Source organism: Rattus norvegicus, chromosome 14 (assembly GCF_021556685.1).
Source record: "Rattus norvegicus strain SHRSP/BbbUtx chromosome 14, alternate assembly SHRSP_T2T, whole genome shotgun sequence".
Classification (NCBI taxonomy): domain Eukaryota; kingdom Metazoa; phylum Chordata; class Mammalia; order Rodentia; family Muridae; genus Rattus; species Rattus norvegicus.
In genome coordinates this window covers 17,077,637-17,101,452 of record NC_141547.1, presented here as the reverse complement: position 1 = coordinate 17,101,452, position 23,816 = coordinate 17,077,637, and the positions used below count along the sequence as shown (strand labels likewise).

At 40.9% G+C, this 23,816-nt stretch overlaps 1 protein-coding gene across 2 annotated transcripts; it reads left to right on the top strand.

Annotated features, from left to right (window-relative positions):
- Positions 1-3,657: 3,657 nt before the first annotated feature.
- On the top strand, positions 3,658-12,031 carry Epgn (epithelial mitogen). 2 transcript variants are annotated; one of them, XM_087582438.1, is made up of 6 exons: positions 3,658-3,953; positions 4,041-4,118; positions 4,735-4,824; positions 8,050-8,170; positions 9,165-9,317; positions 10,737-12,031. In XM_087582438.1, exons 2-6 carry the CDS (start codon positions 4,076-4,078, stop codon positions 10,789-10,791), a joined length of 462 nt encoding a protein of 153 aa, XP_087438564.1. In that variant the 5' UTR covers positions 3,658-3,953; positions 4,041-4,075; the 3' UTR covers positions 10,792-12,031.
- The last annotated feature ends 11,785 nt before the right edge of the window (positions 12,032-23,816 follow it).

Genomic DNA, 23,816 nt, shown 5'->3' with positions numbered 1-23,816 from the left:
GGAAGTTGACTTAAGAGAAGAGATAATCAGTTCAATTTAAGACACATTGAGTGTGAGGCAATGACATAATACACAAGTGACAGTCATGAAGTAACACAAATCCTGGAAAGGGGTGGATCTTCATGACCGATGGGGGAAATACAAGCTCTAACTGCACGTAACCAACAAATAAATTCCCAGACTTGGAAGTCACTATCCACCTTGTATCCCTCCGCCCCATTCAATACTTGCAGATTCTCCTTAATGGAGAGGCTATGGTGTGCTAAAGACCTCTTTTTTGTCTTTTCTCTTGTTTAACCCTCTCTAGGGTAGGTGAGGAAAATCCTAGTTACAGCAAATGCTCAGTCAAGGGCATAGGTCATAACTTCCTTTCTGAATTTAAATAAGGCCCATAGTGAGGATGTCCCTTGGAGTCTACTCACCACTTTACAGTGCTTCCCCATGATGGCCTTCACTTACAACGTTTTCATCACTACCTGTAAAAACCCTACTTTTTAAGATTCATTCCAAATGAAGCTTTGCCATGAAAAGTTGAGTTCCACTTCTCAGTGCCACAGCCCTTTGCGTTAACCATCAAGGGAGTTGTTCCGTCTACCACGTTACCCATGTACGTTCCCGTTTTTTGGAGGTCAGAAAACACGCGTGCTCTGTAGATTTGCTTCTGGAGTGTTCTGTGCAGCCCAGTGTCATGGTGGCAGAAATGCCAACGAATTCCAAAGAATTACAGGATAAATGTAGCGGGGTAAATAATCCTCATAAATGCTTCCTGCCAACAACTAGCCATAAGTCCTCATCTAGTGAAAGACCAACAAAACCCAAGAACTAAAAGTGCCGAAACGTGAAGAGCAGAATAAATGTCTAGAGGTGCTTATGACCAGAGAGAGATGGATGCATCTTAAAGGAAGTGTGGCACGAGGAAAAGGTGATCATGGACTGCCCCCTTTTCTTAACTCTAATTTGCCTCCATGCGTATTAGCAATAAATGAAGGTGCCGGGGACTCTGTCTTACAGTGTGCATCGTCTCTACTCCTTAAAATTGAAAAAGGGGACATTTTGGTGAGAGGATTTTAGTGGCTCTCATATGACAAGTGAAATAGGATCCATCAGAACAGACCTCAGAGGAAAAGCATCAGGTACAATGGTTTAGCACCATCAATGGGTCAATGGGCGCCAAGGATGCAGCCAATATGGCGGAGGGCTGGATGTGGCCTAACTCTTCAGAGAGCTGCTCATCCATCTCTACTCTCTGATAGGAGTGAAAACTTTGGTTACTCTAATATTTAGTATTTTTTTAATAATAAAAGAAAATGTATTTAAAATTTGAGTTTTGGGGTTAAGGGACTTCCTCAGTAATCACTACAGAAACTTGTGCCATAGGACACAGCTTTCCAGGTAGGGATGGCATCTAATGAAGGATTTGAAAATGAGACTCAAGTCCTATCTAATGCATGTTCTTTGTTTTGTGACTTGAGTCTTTCTTCTCTCCTCCCTTCCTCCTTCCCTCCCCTTTTCTCTACTCATTTCTTTTACTTCTATACTAGGGATTAAATATGAGCCCTCGCTCCTGTAACTATTCTCTCAACCACTCAGCTACAATCTCACCCAGATTTAAACCTTTTGAATGTCCATTCATCTGTGTTATCTAAAGTTTGTTTGTTTGTTTATCTATTTATTTATTGCCTAGTTGGGTCTATCTTGTGATCAACACCACGATCAAACACAACCTGGGGAGGGAGGAGAGTTTATTTGCTTACATGTCACAGGTTACAGCCTGTTACTGAGGGAAATCAAGAAATCAAGGCAGAAACTTGAGGCAGTAACCCTGAGTCAGAAACTCCGTGGAAGAATACTGGTTATTGGCTTGCTCAACTTGCTTTTTAAAAATACAATCCAGAACCATTTGGCCAAGGGTGGCACCATCCACAGTAAGCAGAGCCCTTCCATGTCAATCATCAATCAAGAAAATGTTCCACAAACATATCCACAAGACAATTTGATGGAGGTAATTCTAAACTGAGATTCTCTCTTTCCAGAGATGTCTAAGCTTGTGTCAAGTTGACAAAATCCAATCAACACCAACTTAGTACCTCACTGAACCTAGAACTTACCAGTTCGAGTAGACTGGCCTGCATCTACCCTCAAGGATGGTTCTGCTCCTTCCTTCCCAGCACTGAGATTTTAGGTATGTTCCAGCACTACCAGTTATTGCATGGGTGTTGGAGATCCAAACAAGAGTCCTCACACTTGTATGGCAAGCACTTGGCCAATTGAGCCATCTCCCCAGTTCCTCCAGTTAGTGGTTAAATGACAACGCTGATCATTGGGTATGAATAGCTCAGTCTTAAGAATAAAGATATTGGGTATATTTGACACCAGCAGAACTTCCTTAATATGTGATGAAGTTCTCAGTTTGATCCTCTCTCTCTCTCTCTCTCTCTCTCTCTCTCTCTCTCTCTCTCTCTCTCTCTCTCCTGTTCTCTAATACAAACACACAGATAAATAGATGACAGGTAGGTAGATAGACAATAGATAGATAGATGAATAGATGATAGATAGATAGATAGATAGATAGATAGATAGATAGATGGATAGATAGATAAGATACCAACATTTTTTTTTCCAGAAACGTCAAAAGACTTGCGATAGCATTTTAATCCTTAGTTGGTTGTGTTCTAAATTCTTCACGAGGGGCTAAGAGAATCTTTTGATTTATAATTCAACTATTATTTTCTTGTGAAAAATAATGCCCAGAAATTGATGTACTAAATAGTTCTTTAAGATCACAAAACTAGAGCTACAGTGTGTAGACACCAGAAAGCCAAGTGGTACATATCCTTTTAGCTTTAAAGTGATGACTCTTGTGGTAAGTGATTGCCCAAGCTGTAATGAGTGCAACAAGCTCATGCCTGTGTAATTCCTGAAGCCAAATTCTTATTTAAATATGGAAAGGGATCCTTTCTGATAAATCTAATTTGCTTGGTGGACATGATTCACACGCTAATCCATCCTGAACAAGTTTTCAATGTTCAGAAAATATAAGCAAATAAAATTCCAGGTAGGAAGGCATGCCACTTTAGCAAACGATATTCATATATATTCAAAGTTATTTGGGGCAGTTACAAGTAACCCCTATGGTTTAAACAAAAAGGCACAGGCATAATTACACAGTTGGGCTTTTGTAATCTCCTTTTAATCGTTACTGACTAAACAGTCAAAAAACCTTGAGTTTGAGTGCAATTAGGACCAGCTGCTCATTAGATTTAGCCAAGCTAGAGGCTACCTCAATGAAAAGTTTATAATGGCTATTACCACCATACACAGTTTCAATATTATTAATATACTGATTCTCTGCAGCCGACCATGAGGACAGATTTAATCACATGATCCTGGAACTTAGCAGTCCATCCGATTTCTTTATAAAGCATTAAATGCCAGAACGACACAGAGGCTAACGTTATAGTAAGAAGTAATTTTACCTAATAAACTTTATCGTAAATCCATCTAAGTAACAAAAATAAAAATGAAACAAACATGCTATTTACACAGATTTGGTTCTTCTTTGTAACCATAGAAACAAAATATTTTAAAAATATGCTTAGTACATTTTTTTTGGAGGCCATAATGAAAAGTAATCGGGGTGGCGTCAGGGACTTTCACAGATCCTAACAGACTGATTATCGTGTCTTCTGGTCTGCCGGTATCTCGGCTGTGATGTTTCATAGTCTGCTAGGAAACCTGGGGCTCCGTTCACAGCAGCAGGGACTTATCCTCATTCGCGTTCATCTTTGTAGCTTTAAGAACATTTACATGGACGATTATGCCCACAGGTGACAGGAAACCAGTGTTTCAAGAGGGAACTTGATCACATCTCTAGATAACACAGGTATCCTAAACAAGTGTGCCAGTGCCTGCAGGCTTCGCGCTGCTGCCAGGAGCACATAGTTTTCGGATTGGTAAGAACGGCCAAATGACGCTTCGTGAAATATAAATGGAAGAAAGGCTCAGAGCGCGCAGTAAAAACCCTCCACCCTTCTGTCTAGGAGGACCAGAGAAAGAACTTCGGCAGCTGCAGGATATGGCTCTGAGGGTTCCCATAGCAGTCTGCCTCCTGTTCAAAGGTGCGTAATTTCCTTTTTATTACCTTTGTGCCACCTCCAAATGTGAAGATCTCGTTCTCTGGATTCGAAGCTGTTCCTGGCAACGATCAGAACAAGGGATGTGTGGGTTAATTATGCTTTTATAGAAAATCTCTCTGTCTCTGTCTCTGTCTCTGTCTCTCTCTGCCTGAAGCGTTTGCTTTATGTAATTGAAGCACACTTGATAACAGCTACTGTCCTACAGTAAGCTGTGCGTGGCGACTGAATGAGTTATGTGAATACATGAACTTTCTCCCGAGAATGAGTGTATTCTAGTCTTCCATAACTGTACTCTTGTCAAGGGGACAGCTAAAAAGTAGTCTGGAACTGCTCTTGTCAGGTTCTGGACTTCAGTGAATGCAATGAGTTAGAACCAGAACAGAAAATGGGAACCTCCCGGATAAGAGCCCCTTTGGGTCTGTTTTTTTTTTTTTGTTGTTGTTGTTGTTGTTCTTTTTTTTTTTTCCGGAGCTGGGGACCGAACCCAGGGCCTTGCGCTTCCTAGGCAAGGAAGCTAAATCCCCAACCCCCATCTGTTGTTAATACACAAAGGAAGCTCACCTGTGAAAGACTTTCTCCCGCCCCCTCCCCACCACAGCAATGAAGGCAGCACTGAGTGAAGAAACCGAGGCCGTCCCTCCCAGTATGACGACGCAGCAGAGCGACTGGACACTTAACATCACAGAAGGTATCCTCTTCTTCCCACTCTAGCTCAGGGGACGTCTTTCAAACTTTCAGCAGAATGTTGCATTAGGACGGAGAACAGTTGAAAATTTTTAACTAAATCTTTTTAGATAATCAGCTATTTCAGAGAGATGAAGTTAAGCTGAAGTGACAGGTAGGTGTGTCTGCCAAGGGTTGCCTTTTTAAAAAATATATACAAGAAGGAAGTGAATGAGGCAGGGGTGAGAAAAGCTGCCTATCTTCCACTATCCTCCTAAAATGTGAGACCTGCCATGGGGTTCGTTGGGATTCTGCTTGACTCCCAATGACCCTTTATACTGGGTGTAACTGAATATGACTTTGACATTCTAGAGGAGAGACATTGTATTTTGACCTAGGACAGGAAGCTTAGCAGCCACAGAAATGACAGCTACAAGAAGCAGTGCTTTTGTTCATCTTTGGGAAGGCCTTTTCTTGTGGCTTGTCATTTTAGCATATGATGCATTTCCTGATCAAACCTTGCTTTGGTTATCATTGGTGGTGGTCATATATTTCCATCTCAATGTGCTTTATCACAAAGACTTCTTGCTCCTGCTGGGCATGGCATTGTAGCACACCTTTCAAAATTATTTGAACTAGAGATGAACTTGGAGAGCTCCTTGCCTGTCAAGACCTGAGTCTGAATGGCTAATGTCTCTCACAGAACTCATAATGGCCCCTGATAGAGAGATGATGATAAACCAGGACCCAGGAACTCTTTATTTTGTCTTCAGGGTCTAGCCAAGAAAAGAAGATGAAGCCAAATGGTTCTTTTCTGAAAATGAAAAAAGGGGAATCCCTAACTGATCCCCATTTTGCCAATAATTTTAAACGCCTAAAAAAATTGTGTTGCCCATTTGGCTTTTGGATGTTGATTTTGCTAAAAAAGAATGTGTAGAAAATTTAAAGATAGGCTGGAGAGATGGCTCAGCCATTAAAGGCTGGGCCCACAACCCTAAAATATAAGAAAGTTTGAGGACATGGTTTCATCTCAATGGTTGATGTCATAGACTTGTTTCCAGCACCTCCACCCTTACCCTTTTCCTCTCTCCGATTGCTGAGCTGTAAATGAAGTCTCTGATTTACATAACAACAGCAATGAAGAAAGGGAGGAGCTATTTCTTTCCTTTGCTTTCTTTGTGGAAAAAAGTTTGTATTTTCCCCTGCTTTGTTGCAATGCTGGGACAGACAGAGCCTTGTGCATGCTAAGTATCTAACAGTGGGCTATTGCCTCTTGTTTTGCTTTTTAACTTAAAAATATACATCTTATATCTTATAAACGCTTTGATGAAGTTATAACTAACTTCTTCCCCTCCAAGGAAAAATGAGTCTCTCTGGGGTGCCCTTTCTCTGGAAATGGTTTCTTTCAAATTCTCATATTTTCAAGAGAATTCTTTAGATTTGCTTGAGTGAACTCGGTTTGTTTTAAATTAAGAATAACTCAGTACAATTTGAATGAAAAATTCTCTTCTTTTTATTGGATATTTTATTTATTTACATTTCAAATGTTATCCCTTTTTCTGGTTTCCCATCTGCCAACCTCCATCCCATTCCCTCTCCCCCCTGCTTCTATGAGGGTGCTCCCCTACCCACTCACCCACTCCCACCTCCCTGCCCTGGCATTCCCCTACACTGGGGCATCAAGCCTTCACAGGACCAAGGGCCTCTTCTCCCACTGATGCCCAACAAGGCTATCCTCTGCTACATATGTGCCTGGAGCCCGCGGTCCATCCATGGGTACTCTTTGGTTGGTGGTTTAGCTCCTGGGAGCTCCAGTGGGGTCTGGTTGGTTGATGCTGTTGTTCTTCCTATGGTGTTGCAAATCTCTTCAGCTCCTTCAGTCCTTTCTCTAATTCCTCCATTGGGGACCCTGTGTTCAGTCCAACGGTTGGCTGCGAGCATCCACCTCTGTATTTTTCAGGCTCTGGCAGAGATTCTCAATGTCTCCAAATAAATTCCTAAAGGGATAAATTAAGTTAAAAATATCACAGTCTGCAAATCTGAATGTCAATGTTAAGTTCTGGTATGTGTTCTCTAAGCAAAGTGATATGGTATCTTGATGGTATATAGAGATTTAATATTTTTTCACACGAGAAGGAACGTTTTTAAGTCTGTTTTTCCCCCCATAAAGACACTTAAGTAGGATTGCCTTAGCCTCTGTAAGAATGCACATACAGTAGTATAGTGTGGGGAATGACTAATAGTAAGGAGGTGGATTTATGCACTTAATACACCATAAGATGCCACCAATTGTACTTAAAAGTTTAAAGATGGCAATGATTCAATTATGCGGTTTTCCCAAAGAGTCTTTCCCATTGCATCAGCACCAAGGATGGTGCGAGTAGGTGTTCCGGCTCGCATGCCAGTACCAGTAGCATCCTGAAACCCAGATGATTTTCCAGAGTACCCTTTCCTGACACGGGTGTCCCGTGAGGAGGTTTCTGGTCACTAACTACACACTATGGTCATTTTTGCAGTGTTGAAATGAAAGAAAGAAAAAGCTGCTATGGATCCCATCCCCCAGGGCTTTGCCACTTCTCCACAACACCTCTTAACTGAGCAGAATGTTCACTTAGTCTGTTGTAGTGTTGCCATTACCTGTGGCCACCTGAGCCCACACTGGTTCTGACTTCTTATATCAAGCGTTGGCAGCCCCCCTCTAGCTAATCAATGAAAATGTTCCCTCTCTAGTCAGCATTTCCTGGAAGTTCATGGAAGAGTGAAAGAGGGGATTTTCATCCTCTCCTCTAAAGAGGAAATAAACATCTATTTTATTATTGAGCAAAGTTACATCCCTAGGGGGTGACATATTACTCCCTAGGGATATGCAGGGAAAATGCAAAGTGATATGAGGCCGTCTGCTCTAATTAACATTGGTTACATTGGGAACCATGGTTCAAAACTTCCTCCTAAGCTAGAACCAATGCTGCCACCTCTTGACCAACTCATCTCTATGCTTTATTGTGTCGCTTGTAAAGAATGGGACAATCCTAATCCACCTCCACCCTATAACTAATTAACAATGTGTGGAGCAACAAGGAACCCAACCTTTTAGATAGGACACCCCTCCCCCCCCAAAAAAATCCCAACACTTCCAAGGATAAAGCATCTAAAATATTCTTGAAATAAAAGGTCTCTTTACATATGTATTGAGCTTGTATTATGAAAGTGGACACATTTAAATGTTAATTAATGTATCCCCTTTTCCTAGCTGACTACATAGAAGAACCTGTAGCTTTGAAGTTCTCCCATCCCTGTCTGGAAGACCATAATAGTTACTGCATTAACGGAGCATGCGCATTCCACCATGAGCTGAAGAAAGCCATCTGCAGGTAACTACTGCACCGAACTTAGCAAGTCTTAGAGATGGGAGAAGGTAAAGCAGTTGCAAACTGCTCTGTCTTGTCCACTATAAATGGTTCTTGTTGGCCAATAGGAATTGTACTTCCCTGGGGAAGACTACTCCTCCTGTTCCCAGCATTCCTTAGTTACCCATAATTCTTCATATAGGGTTGAGAAATCATGAGTCCTACCTCAACCCTGGTCCACATTAGCTTGTCTGTTGACGTCCTTGTTCAAGTCATGTTCAAGCGGCCATGTTGGGTAGACCTCACGGGTGTTTCCTCTGTCATTTCTAGGAGACACAGTCTCACAGAAAACTCCTTGTTCCTCTTAAGTAGATGGAAGTTCTTGGAGGCTGGAGGGGAGTGGGGAGAAATGATGTAATTATATTATAATCTCAAAAATAATTTAAAAAGAATAGGATGATGGAATGGCAGGGGGAGGGGGAAATGACGATTGACCTGAATGTGACTGGCCATTGTATTTGAATATTATGACCTGTTTTTTTCTAAACTACTTACCCACATTTCTCAAAACTATAGTTCCCAGACTATAGCATGCACAGAACAGGAAACTTGTTTGGAATGCTGACTTTAAGATCTATAATTATCAAGTCAGTATCTGCATTTCTAACAATATGCAAAGGTGACTCTGAACTTTCACAGGTTTCCAGGATGAGACAGATTTCCGAAAGAAGAAAATCTATTCTGGAAGATAACATCCTGAAGCTACCATGACCCTCCCTTACCCTACACTGATTTGCTCAGTTTCTTGACAAGCACTCTACCTTTTCCTCCTGTCAATGAGGGAACGTGTGAAGCCTATTAAATTGACTGTGCTAAAGTGCAGGCTGTTTCATATTTAATGGACTGATTCCTGTGTGCCTTAGCAAATGTTTCTTTTCCCATTCTTTGAAATACATCACTCATTGGTTCTTCTGTCACTGTAGGCTTTACCATTGCATGTTCTTTTCTCTCTTTGAAGATGCTTTACTGGTTATACGGGAGAACGGTGTGAGCATTTGACCCTAACGTCATATGCTGTGGATTCTTATGAAAAGTATATTGCCATTGGGATTGGTGTCGGATTGCTAATCAGCGCTTTCCTTGCTGTCTTCTATTGCTATGTAAGAAAAAGGTATGAAAAAGACAAAGCATTAAATTAGTTCTGTGTGTTCACTTGACAAATATTTATTGAGTTCTTACTGTTGATGTGTGTGTTTGAGAAGCCCCTCTGTAATATTTTTGGTGCCTTTTCATGAACCCAGACAAGGGCTTAAAAAATAAACAAAGAAAGAAAGAAAGAAAGAAAGAAAAGAAGAAAGATGAAAAGTCCTTACCAATATAATTAGAATAATGCAGATTTATAGTTCCCTTTCTTCTTATCTATGTTTACCTGAGTCAAAGTTCTAAGTGGGAAAGATAGCAGGCCTTTTGAAGGCAGAGATTAAATATATCTTACTGATGAGTAGACATTTAGTGTCCAACAAAGCATAAATATTGAGTAAAAATAATTTTAAGAAATGAATGAAAACATGTGCCAAACATTCGCCACTTTCTCCTTAGTCATCAAGGGAAGTTATCTTCAGAAATATTGTTTACTGATAAAAACCCAATATTAAGAACTTAATCTACTGACAAGTTTATATTAGTTATGTATGTATCATATTATTTCTAGTTTCCCCACACTGGTTATTTTTCATTAAATCCATACACCTAGGAAAAGTAAAAATTTAATAACAGTCACATTAAGAATATATTTCTACAATAATATTCATATTATGGAACTTTCACCATTCTCATTAAAAAAAAACAACTAAAATTCCATGACCAAAATTAGATAAGCTTGTTTTGCTTAATAGATGTCTATCAGAAAGGATTGAATATGTGTTTGATTAGCTTTATGTTGGTCAAAGAGATGAAGAATAAAAATGAGAGAGAGAAGGAAGGCAGCAAGGAGAAGGAAGGGGGAGGAAATGGGAGGAGGAAGAAATATCTGTACACATTCATGAGCTGGCATGGAAAGTCACGCTCTCTAGAAGAAGAATCCAAGATGTAGATGATTATGCATGTGACAGTGGTGTGACAGCTCAGACAAATGTGTCGTGAGCTAACGAAAGATGACAATGCAGTCCAAAGCTACTAAGCAAAAAAATGTGGCTTCAGCTCACTCAGTGCAGTCTCAGCCTGAATCCACAGGAAGAGTTGAGATGTGAATGGTATCATAAATCCATCCCAAAGTGGAGTCCATCTTGGCTTTAACGCTTCATATCAATCAGTCCTGGGTCATGATGATCACAGTGAGGATAGGGATCAGGGCCTTACAATCTCTTAGAAACTTGCTAACAAGCTACTCTAATGACCCTGGGTAATTCTCTAGCACAGGATGCTACTGTGCATGGGTTATTTCCTGCTGCTGGGTGATGCACCCGCCAGTAGATAAATGGCGTCTAGGTAGAGTACGAAGGGCAACCGCTCTAACAGCACACTAGTAGGTGTAATCCATAATGATTAACACACAGCCCTCTTACGGAAACCAATGTTCTCTCTGTTTTAGGTGTCTAAATGTGAAATCACCCTACATCATCTGCTCTGGAGGGAGACCATTGTGAGACCTTATAAGATATAGTCATCAAGCCATTTGTCAAAAGCAACAGGGACTCCCGTGGAGATCTTTGGATGATACAAAAACGTGACAAACTGACTTGAAAATAATGGAGGTTGGGGTCGCGATGCTGTAATTGACACCTGGCTCTTAGCTTTGGTCATCTTTGGGTGTCATAGAAGCTCAGTGAATGAACTGCAGTAACAGAAGCCAAGTTCCCTACCCTTCCTGGGGTTTGCTATTGGGTGGTTGTTGCCACCACAGGAAGACTTGTTCCATGCTTCTGACCATCTCGGATGTGAATTTTTATTTTAATTGTCTTGACCACACATCAAGTCAAAGTAATGGCACTCCTGGGTTCTTCGGTACTCAACGTTATGGGCACCTGTCTTGATGGGCCTCATCACAAACCGTCTGTTCTCATGGGATTTCAGGGGATTTGGTATCAACTTTTAGATGAAAGCAATGAATGGCTCAGCTCCTCCAGTGAACCAAAAATGCGTTAAACCTAAATCCCTAGGAGCGGAGTGTCCAAGGCAAGCATGAATCATACCCGGCTTGTGACCGTTTGCAAACTCCATCTGTAGAGTTTAGAAAAAGCAGGTGAATTCCTGAGGACTGAAAGTCACCTGGACAGCAAGTCCGGAGCGGGTAAACAACTGTTCCTATATGGATTATAGAGCCTGTGATGGCTCATCTGTCCCAGATGCTTTTGGGCATCATCTCAGCCTTTCATTGGAAGATTCACACTTGGTATCCATCACTTGAACCGAAGTCCAAGAATTCACCAAATGAGTAAAAGCCTACAATTGTTCCCAAAGCAGAAACTGAAAACTAGATGTAGGAACAACAGCATGGGAAATGTAACCATTTTTGACTGGTTAATAGCGGATTTGCACATAAGTGAAAAAGAAACGATCTTAGAAATACTTACTTGGGAATCGGTATACCTCTTTGGAATTGTTTAGGCTACATGATCCAGTCTCGGGCAAGTCTCTTACTTTCCTTGTGCTTTGGTTCTATTTTCCACAAGACCTATGTAGTTCTAAAATTGAACTATAATAGAAGAAAAAAAAAACCCTCCTATATCTGCATGGCAAGTGAGATTATCCTCAATGCTTCTATTCTCTGCCCCATCTCTACCCCCCCAAACACCCCTGGATATTTCCCTTAGTATATATTGTAATGTTCAGTTTGTAAAGTAATAATTTATTTTAAAAGGAAATACAAAATGAAATTACAAAGTAGTAACAGCTTCTGTCTTTCCTTTCTGGATTCAGTCGAGAGGCAGGGGCTTATTTCTTTTTCTCATAGGCAGAACAATTTGATCGTGAGGGTAATTAAAAGAAAAATCAGACTTAAATATCGTTCCAATAGTAGTTAGTCATAAGACCCATGCATATATTGACATAGCTTTTCATCTGCTCTTAAGAATACAACCTTCTGCTTTCCTTTGAAGAGAAGGAATTTCCTTGTCTTTGTGTTTCCTCCAGAAGGAGTGTAATGGCGCTACTTTGCACGTCAGCACTTTCTGTATGGCAAGGTTACATCATGCCAAGGGGTGGGGAGTGTTGGTTCCACCCAGTGACTCCAGTAGCCACACCTAGAAAGCTACCTCTTCCTGAGCATTTCAAAAAGAGGTCCAAAAGCTGAAGAGCGTCCAGGAAGAAACACTGGAGGCCTACTTCCAATCGACCAAGAACTACCTGAGGAAAGGCAAGAGACACCATAAATGGTCACACACATTTACTGTCTGTAAGTGCTTACATGTTTCGGACACAATAACCCGAAATTAGAACATCAGAGAGTTGACGTCCCTATAGTCAAATCAAAATGTTAACCAAAACAAAAACAACCCCCCCCCAAAAAAAATCCCAGTAACAATCCCAGTTCAATCTTCTTCTCTCACATAGCGTTATTTATTAACCATATAAAACACACTCAGCAAAACAACACAGACACCTAGACCAGGATTTATGAAAGTTGCCTGTTTGTGGGGTATTGTGTAAAATGATCTCCTGATGTAACAACGGGAGTTGCTTTGTCAGAAAAGAATCTCTGACACACCTATGGAGCTGAAGGAACATCTGGCAACATCTGTGCACATATGAAAAACTAAAATAGATTTACAATAAAACTCTGAGAAGAACAACTCATTAAAACCTTGGCCTCAGAACTATGCTTTCAACCATGTAGGTGGATCATTGGTGATATATTTATGGCGTTTGCAACAAAACTAGACAGTCCAAGATATTCGCCTTCCTTCATTCCCCCTTCGCCTCCTCCTGTGTGCCTCTCAGTTCCGTGAGTGTACATCCTTAGGTCAGCCATATTCACGAATACTTCACGATGTAGTTCTTCAGACTATGATAGGGGTGGGGCAAATCCTGTAATATTAGCCATACCAAGCTAGTAACTTTACAAACAAAACAAGACAAAACAAAAACTGATTTACAACAGCTTGTCACTGTATCCCAAGTTAGCTTTTTCTCTAGTCACGCTTTCATGGGATGAAATTATAAACTAACCCATCCTTTAGAATTTCCTGCTGCCATAAAGATCTAACCCTTAAATTTTGACATGCCCCTTTTGGTGACGTCAATAAGATTTTCCTTCATTATGTTTAATTTAAAAGCAATCTTATGAAAATAAGACAAATATCAGCAGTTTAAACTGTTGATGTTGAACACAAGGACAGTTCTGGTGTGCAGAAGACTCGTGAGCAAACCAACTGACTTCTCTATGTTACAAAATGTTACATGCTATCTCCGTGTGATATAAATATTGATAGCTTGCCACCCACACATATGGGAAGGGTTACCAGAATCCCTATTGCAAAATACCGCTCTTTCTGACTTACATCATTGACTGATGACATCAGATCTGAATAGCTGCCAGATGCAGTGGAAGTGTTGAAATTGAATTGGTCAGAGTCTGGCACTGCTGATCTGGGTGAGTCCACATTTCTGTCCAAACCTTTGACACAGATCTATCCAGTAGCATACTTTTCAAGTCCTGGATGATAGTTGTGTTAATTATTCAAATCGATTGGTGACTACGGGAGGCTCTGAGCAACTAGTGACCTACGAGTTTCTGTCTTGAGAAGATCCATGTTTTTAAAACTGTGGGTGCTGTTGTTTTATTTCACTTTAAACAGGAAAGACTGGGGGCCATACCTGCTGCTTCTGAAGAAACAGCTCATCAGGGATAGGAATGTGATTACAGGATAACGAGGTGGATGGCCTTGCTCTGTCAAGTCTTATCTAAACACCTCGTGGCCTTTCTTTCTCATTTTTATGCCTCAGATACAGGAGCACAGATGTGTGCAGATTGAAATGCAGTTAAGATCAAGAGCAAGCAGCCACAGCTAACCTTGTGACTGGTCCTCAGGGAATTGCTAATGAGAAGCTAGGATTGGTGGTGAGTCTACAATCCCAGCATTTAGAAGGCAGAGGGACAATCTCTAATCTTCAAGGCCCTTTGGGTTACTACTTATCTAGACTGTTTTAAAGATAAAGCAAAACCAAACAACAGCAACAAAATTCTAAAAATTAAAAACGACAAATTATGCTGTAAATCTTTTTGAAAGAATGACATCTCTAGTCTTTTAAATTTGTGCAAAGGTATTGAATCAATATAAAATTCTTTAACAAATCAAGGGGCCATACTAGTGCGCTAGCATGGTCATTTATCAGCCTTTCCAAGGCTTTCAAAGCACTGCTTTAATTAACCTGACAGACACACGTTTAATTGTGCAGACTTGTTCAAGGACACACAACATTCAGCTCTTTCTCTATGCCATAGCCTAGACAATGTTTCCTGACAGAGTATGGGAAATTCTGATTGCAAGCTAACTGCTTGGTGAGCCTAGAGAGGTAGCCAAGTGTTCGACAAATAAAAAAACAGTTCTTTTTCATATATATATATATATGAAAGTTTTTTCATATATATATATATATATATATATATATATGTGTGTGTGCCTTTGTCATGGATCAACCACAGAAATTCCCTACGGTCATCTTCAGATTAAGATATGCATACCAGTCTCAGGGTGGGGTCAGGACAAGAGTGGCAAGTCTGCTGACAGCAGAGTTCACAGACTGTGGAGACTGGAAAGAAAGCCTGGTTTGTCCTCAGGACTGAAGAGATAAAGAAATCACTTGAGAATATTCCTGGTTGGACAAGAGTCATCTGGCACCTTCAGTGGGTGCACTTGACTGTGGTTGGTGGTCGGAGTCAAGAAGTAAAACATCTAAGTAGAATTCGGTAGAAACTGTCTTCCTCTTCATTACCTTCACCCCTACCTTCATCCAACTTGCCTCTTAGAGAAAAATACTAAGTTTTGATGGACTAGATTAAGGCAACAATTTGAGATATGAAAAATAACCGTGTGATGGCTGTCACTCCAGCCACAAGGCTTCTCATGCAAGCCCTGAGGCTGTTTAAGTTCACGGGGTCCTTTGGATATGAAGTTCTATTAAATAGTTATAAGAAACAGGGTTTGGTTATCAAGAAAACAAAACTTTGATGGTTATCAGGAATATCCCCCACCCACAGACATTATCTCCTTTGACTTCCTTTTTTTTTTTTTTTTTTTTTTTTTTTTATCAAGCCCACATTTAGAAGCCAAGATATTTTTCTGCGAAGAGAAGGCAAGAAACTGTCTTGCAGCGCTGTGGTTAGGAATGCTTGTGTCCTCAACACCAAGCGGCTTCTGATGCTTAAGCAAGGTTCCTAGGAGCCTTTAAACCTGCCACCTTGTTTGGATTAGTGTTAAGGTCTTTCCTCATCTAAATTTAATTATCAAGAGGCCTGTAGAGGGCCCTGTTGTGCTGCAAACCTCACAGGGCAGAGGAGAGCTCAGATCAAAGACTTGCCCTGGAATGTACTTGGCAGGAGAAGCCAGGCTCACCTGGGAGCTGGCAAGGTGCCATCTGATGACTCAGATGCTGCCCTGCCCACATGCCCAGCTGCTTTCTGCTACGGTGCATGTTGGGTGTATCTTCTCAGCGAGTTAGTCTGCTAAAGTCACCTCCCAGTCCAAAGCCTGACACTAGCTTCTCCCACCTGCCTGCCCAGCAACTGATAGAAAACTCTTTATTAACTCCTCCTTTTGACTGTGACCCTTAATAATATTAGCCTAATGTTTTTCATTAAGTAATTAATTTACTTGCTTTATACTCAGCCTCCCTCCTCTCTGCCCAGTCCTACACTTATAAATCCCCCCTTCCGATACCCTCTTCCCTTCCCTGAAGAGAAGGGGAAGACCCCCTTGTGTATCTCCTCACCCTGGGACACCAGTTCTCAGCAGGACTAAGCACATCCTTTCCCACTGGGGCAAGACCAGGCAGTCTTGGTCCCAGCTAGGGAAAGGGAGTCCAGTGGAAGAGACAGTCCTGTTCTAATTGTTAGGGGACTCATAGGAAGACCAAGCAGCGTATTTGCTACAAATGTGTAGGGGGCTTAGGTCCAGTCCCACATGACCTTTGGTTGGTGGTACAGTCTCTGTGAACCCCCATGGGCCCAAGTCAGTTAACTCTGTAGTTCTTCTTGTGGTGTCCTTGACCCCTCAGGCTGCGTCAATCTTGTCTCCCAGTTTTGGACAATATTCCCCGAGCTCCATCTGATGTTTGGCTATGGGTTTTTACATCTGTTTCCATCTGCTGCTGGATGACACCTCTCAGATGACAGTTATGCTAGGCTCCTATCTGCAAGCACAGCAGAGTACCATTAATAGTGTCCAGGGTTGGCTCTCTCCCGTAGGATGGGGTCGTCTATCCCATCAATCTCTGGTCCGTCTTTATCCCTGTACATCTTGTAGGCAAGACAAACTTTGGGTAGAAGGTTTCCTGGGTGGGTTGATGTCCCCCTCCTTCTATTGAAAGTCCTGACTGGCTACAGGAGGGAGCCACTTCAGTCTTCATATCCCCAGCTGCTAGGAGTCTCAGCTAGTTTAGTCCCATGGACTTCCTGGAGCCTCTTCCATCACAGGTCTCCAGCTAGTCCCAGAGATGCCCATCCCCACGGATGTTCTCTCTTCCAGCCCTATCTCCCCATACCTGATCTCCATCCCCGTTCCCCTCCTCGCCTCCTCTCCCACCCAGCTCCCTCGCTTCCTCCACCTCTGATGTCTATTTTATTTTCGCTTCTGAGTGAGATTCACACACCCTCCCTTGGGCCCTCCTTATTACTTAGTTTTTTTGGGTCTGTGAACTGTAGCACGGTAGATCTGTACTTTATGGCTAGTGGCTACTTATAAATGAATGCATACCATGCATGTCTTTCTGAGTGACACCGACTTCTAACTGTAAACCAGACCAAGTGAGGACTCGTCACTCAGCAGTGTGAAGGTCCTCATCTTCCCTTCCCCTGATCCCAAGGCACATCACAAATCCTGCTAGTGTATTAGCATCTTTGGTCGTCCCTCCATGTATCACAGACAGAGATGGAGATGGCCAACTTGTGTTATGTCCTTAACTGAGTCTCAATGATGACGGTAATGCCAATGTATCCTTTGGTAGGATAAGGCAGAGTGATAAATAATTTACATACAGCATCTTGTCCTGGAGACAGCAAGGAGGAAAGTACTGTGGGGCACTAGGGCAAATTGATTAACAGAAAAAGTCCCTTCAGTGTAATAGACTAACGTTTAGCTCTGTCCCCTATACGTGCTTTACTTTGATCCTGGGGGCTATCTTCTGTTGTGATTGTTATTGTTTGATTTTACTTCTTCAAACTTAAACTTTGCCACTTGGAAGAGGATAACATCTGTTTATAGAAGAAATACTCAGCGATTCCTGGGTACTTTGTTATGACTGTCTTGTCAGATCAAGAACTAAAGTTTACCAAAGGTAAGTAACATTTAAGGACTTCTTTTACTGAGCTATGGAAGGGAGTGTTCTAAGTTTGTCTGCTTGCAAGGCAGGTGAGCGCTGGCTTTTTTGAAGACACTGTATTTAGCCAACCTTGATCAAGGCTGTTTGAAGCAGGATCTATAATATTAGTCAGAAATCCAACTCTTTTCTAGCTTTGTGACTTAGAGTGAGAATTGCACCCCTTTAAATGATAGCTGCTTCATTCTTAAAGTGGGTAGACTATACTTAAAGAGTCATTTTAGAATGAAATTAAATTAGAGCTGATGTCTGTAGACAAGCAGTGCCATCCTAATAAGTAATTAAACTCTCACTATAATAAGTTTATGATGAGGTGACATATGTTTCTGTGATGGTTTGTACATGCGAGGCCAAGGGAGTGGCACTATTAGAAGGTGTGGCCCTGTTGGAGTAGGTGTGTCACTGTGGGTGTGGACTTAAAGACCTTCATCCTAGCTGCTTGGAAGTGAACATCCTGTTAGCAGCCTTCAGATGAAGATGTAGAACTCTCAGCTCCTCCTGCACCGTGCCTGCCTGGATGCTGCCATGTTCTCACCTTGATGATAATGGTCTGAACCTCTGAACCTGTAAGCCAGTCCCAATTAAATGTAGTCCTTATAAGAGTTGTCTTGGTCATGGTGTCTGTTCAGAGCAGTAAAACCCTAACTAAGACAGTTTCTGAAAATAATCACACCACCAAGTGAAACAAAACATCCACAGGATTTACTGGAAAATTGGGGTTTCAGAATAATATCTGAAAACGTTACTGACGGCATAAGAAACAGACAAGCAAAGGACAGTACTAAAGATGGTCAAACAGTATTCTATATTCGATATAGCCAAGATATACATAGATGATACCATAAATAAGAGACTTATCTTAAAATGACCTACAGTTTGTTTGTGGAAGAAAGGGTTGGCAGAGTTGTAGACTGTGAGTTAATTTCACATGATTGAGGCAGAGTTATTGAGTTGGATGGGATTTTATAATGTCAGATAAGAATGTGTATGGCTCACAACACACGTATGTTTACCTGTGCTCGTGTGTGTATATATTGTGTTTTCACATCAGCTCTGCTCAATAGTTCCATGTACCTATATAGTGTTTATCTCAGATGAAATCCTACATAATCAAATACCAAAGGCAAATAATTCACACATTGTTTCACTATGCCAAAATACACTTGTTTCAAAATAGGCATCCAAACAAAAGCATGATTTAAAATCATGGCAGCCTTTGTCTCTCAAGCTCAATGATTTTGTTGTAATTATTTTAAGCATCTGAAGTATTTTCCTGTAAGATCTTAGGAATGTGGAGAGATTGTCATTAACTTTCTTATCTACCCAAATTTTGGAAAGAGTCTCGAGGACAGTTCCAAGGCCTCATATTACTGTGGATTCAAATTCCTGCTTTCACATTGCTTGTTCATTCCCATCAAGCTATAAATGAGTAGAAGAACTTGCACACAGAATTGTCTTAAATAAACTAACAAACGTAATGTGCTTTCCACCCTTCCATTGCAGACTCCTTGAGCTAATGTGGAGGTGTGGTTGTCCCTGCTCTCTTCACAACTCCTTCAACCCTTTCCTTCTGCTTTGAGCAAACTGTTAATGTTCAGTCAAGTGTTCAAGTGGTGAAGAAATAAGTTTTACTTCCTGTAACACATTTGGCAATAAATTAACCCAGGCTGGTCTGGAAGTGTGGTTTAGTAATGAAGCTTGTATTTGGCATACACAAGACCCTGGGTTTGATTCTCAGTTCAAATGCGAGGAACTTAGCCCAACTTGTGCTTGTTTTAGTAGCAAGAAGTTGGTTAAGAGTTCACAACACATTCAGTAGAAAGAAGGTACCATCAGACTGAAGGAAGCCTGTAGGAGACAAGAGAGGTGGCGTCATCAGTTGTCCCATCTTGAGTCTGAAATTACGCAAATACAAACACCAGAACCAGGAACTGCATGCTGGACAGACGGACTCTCCTGCAGTCCCATTTTACTGAGGGGTTGGTAGCCTCCTGTAGGTAAGCAAACAAAGCATGTTACGGATCAACGCCTCTTAGAGCTCGGCAAGCGTCATCCTCCAGTGCTTCGTCTTTGCGGGGCTAAGAGAATACATGGAACTTGGCCAAGACAATGGTTGTTTGTTATTTGCATCCCAGTGGCCACCCCTTCTGAAGATCGCCTAGATTTTCCATTTACCTCTGTTGCGTGTTTAGGTTTAGTTGTGTTTTTTGCGTACCTAAGTTTAGGTGGCAAACAGAACATCCCACCATGTTCAATACCAGGTATTGCCATTAAAAGAGAGTCAGGGGTTTCAACTAACTAGATAAGTGAAAATCAGCCCTGGAATTTTTAGTGGCATTCCTTGTCAGAGGCCACTTTATCTCTGTCTCAGATTGCGTTCCCAAACTAGCAGAATGAAATCTTAGGTTTGTGAAACAGCGGCTACGTGACTGCAGCAGACTGCCTGAGACCGAGCCAGCTGCAGAGAGAACAAGATACTCCGTAGTACAGCCTAAGAGAGCAAAGGTTTACTTTGACCCGTGGTTCCACAGAAGCTTCGGCCTATCTTGGAGGAGAGGGCATGGCTACAGGAGTGACTATGCCTATAGCAGCGTTAGTGGTGGCCAGCGCACGTGGTTATGACTCGTCTTAGGGTGGCCGGAAGAACGCAAGAAGCCATCCAATCCAAAGGGCCATCCCACTTTTGCCACCCAGAGCCCACCTACTAAGTAACATCTTCATAAGCACCAGAGTGGGAAATGCTACTGGGGGGATTTCCAATTCAAACCCTGGCAATGTCGCCTTGTCAAACCAGGCATGGAAGCTCTAGCTGTGACCTTGGACTGCAGATCCATCAGCTGTGACTGTAATAATTATCTCTTCCCAGACCATACGATTCACTCAAAGGCTTATATGGAAAGTATATAAATTTTTTTGCTCCTTTGAGGTTTCGTAAGACTCGCCTTGTCACATAGACCCAGCTTTGTCGTTTGGAGTTTAGATGTTTCTCAACTCTCAAACATAAAGCTAAATATTTTTCTGCACAAATAGTACTAGTAAAATAGTAAGATTACAATAAAGAATTTCAAAAACAAGTCTGAAGATTGAAATCGAACATACTGCCTATCTTAACAACAAAAAACTTCAAAGTTGGTTTATTTAACAAATATATATTTTTAAGATTGAATGTTCAAATCACCTATGTAAATGTTTTATTACTAATAACTTACATATAGTTTGGAAGACTTTTTATTGACTACTTTTATCAATGACATCTTAGCACTCATATTACTTGAATTTCAGTCTTGTATGTTTCTTGTCTAATCCATGAATAAATTATGAGCAATTTCTATAGTTACTTTAAAATAAAAATCCTTTATTGATTCTGAAACTGTCAATTCATGCATATATAGCTAACTTCATGTAAATATTTTCCTAGAAAAAGTTATTTCTTGGTATTCTTCTAATCAAGATCTATAGATCCTATTTAATAATCTTAATCTTCAGATTAACACAGTTTGAATTTTACTTGCCTCTGCAATTGTATCTGGAAAGAGCGTGTTCGCCATTAAGATAAGTTGTGTTCGTGTAGATGAGTTTGAACCCTGGGGTCATCCAGGCTAAGACAAGTTCCTGTGATGTGCTGGCAGCCATGTTCCAGGGTAAGACAAGTTCCTGTGATGTGCTGGCAGCCATGTTCCTATACATAGCTGCCACTATATGGATGATTTCTGAAATCTATCAGGTGGAGGAGTTATGTGCAGGGAAGTTTCATTAAAATTCAGATTCCCAGGTTTAAATATGGACTGAGGAAATCAGAATGCCATTAGGTATGACTGGGAACCCACACTTTCAATAATAACACTCCCCTACACACACACAGTTATTCTTGGAACACACTGTTGGAGATATTTGATGCCATACATTTAATAAAAAACAAAAGATGTCATTCTCATTACAAGGACAATACTGCACTACCTCTGTCATTTTTGTAAATTTATGGTTTTAAAATATAAAAGAAAATCTGAAATATTCAGCACCCTAGGTTTCCTAGGAAATTGCTTCTAAAACATCTTATTTGAAATCCATGGACAGAACATTGATTGAAAATCCAACCACAATCAAATTTTGGCTTCAGTCTTCTTCAATAACAAACTTCAATAAGTTTGTTCTAGCTTATTGAATAGCAATATTCCAGCTTCCCAAGCTAGAAGCACAAAACTTATTGAAGCTAAATTATATGTCATAGTTTCCCCTGTGTGTCCTCCATGTGAAGTTCCTCTCATGGTAGCCACCACAAAACAAAACCCAATGTAACAAGAGTCCTTTCCAGAATACACGCAATAAACAATGTTTCTTTTACTATAAGACAAAAAAGAAAAGTTCGGAAGTTAAGGCTGATGTCAAATCCTGGTATGAGGACATGCATAAAGGTCTATACTTTCCTTTTAGCCTGTTCACTTTAGTAAATTGTTTCTACTTACTGTGTATAATTTAAGCAACATCTTTTCAGAGGCATAAACAGCTACTCAGATAACAGATTGGAAACTCTGACGCACAAAACGCAAGCGCTTACACTTGGACAGTCCTGATTCAGTGAGAACAACCATTTGTCTTGAGCACAGTTCTATCATAATGAAACTAAACATCATGGGTTCACCATGTTTCCCTCATATCCCAGAAGCACGGGCTCTGCACTTACACAAAACATTCTCAATGCAATTCACTGACTACAGGTTTGACTGTTACCCTCCTGTGTTTGGATTTTACCTAAAAGATCTGTTCTTGCTATACCCCCATTCCACAAGTGTGTGATTTTGTTTTGCATTTCATGGTAGCTTACAGCTAAAAATTTGCTTTGATTCTTAGTGAAGACTTTTGAACAGTGTTGAAACCATTAAGACTGTGAAGACCCATGGGAATGGGTGAAATGCATCTTGCACTGTGAGACAGGCACAGACCTTTTGTGAAGCCAGGAGTGGATTTTCACGATTATGTTTTAGGTGTCAACTAGTCGGGTAGAGTTGTGATGGTTAATTCTGATGGTCAGTGTGACTAGGATTAAGAACACTTAAGAGGATTAGTAAGATATCCTCTAAGTAGGTCCATGACTGAATTTCTAGAGGATATTAGGTCACAGACTCTCTGACCTAATCAATGGGTAGATCCCTTGGTGGATTAGTAACACAGTGACATACTCTGATGAATGGGAGAAGTCTATTAGAGGAAGCAGATCATGGCGTGTGCACCCCAATACCACCCCACACTCCTCTTCCTCATTTTTCTCTCTACCACCAGGAACTCTTACTGCAATGTTCCCTCCTTTGCTACAGAACCCTTTGAAGCCCTCTGAAATAAATCTTTCCTCCCACAGACGGTTTCTGTCAGGCATTCTGCCACTGCAGTGCAAAAGTAATTTATGCATGAGTATCTTATCTATATGATCCATGGTATAATCAATGCTTCACCTTTTCAAGGAATGACTTGGTGGTAACTGACTTCTATATCATTACAAAGTCTCCCATTAAGACCAATAAGGCATGGCTGTCCTTCTTAACAGATCGAAATGAGAAGATGTAGGTTTTATATTTTTCATTTCTTAAAGACTGCAAGTTTAGCACGGAAAATCATATTGGAAGAACTGCAGCAAGAATGAAGACTATGTTTCAGTAGGTGACAAAAGGACACAGGGTGAGAAATATCCCATCTAAGTGGGAAGGAGAATAAAAAACCCAGACATTTGTTGGTAAGTAAAAATCAATAGAATAATCAATACTACTACTACTACTACTACTACTACTACTACTACTACTACTACTACTTCTACTGCTACTAGTATTGCTGCTGCTGCTACTTCTACTACTATTACTATTGCTACTATTAGTACTGCTGCTACTGCTACTGCTACTGCTACTGCTACTACTACTGCTACTTCTGCTGCTGCTGCTGCTGCTACTACTACTACTACTACTACTACTACTGCTACTACTACTACTACTGCTACTACTACTATTACTGCTACTACTACTTCTGCTGCTTCTGCTGCTACTACTACAACTACTACTATAGCTATTGCTACTACTACTGCTACTACTACTACTACTACTACTACTACTTCTACTGCTACTAGTATTGCTGCTGCTGCTACTTCTACTAC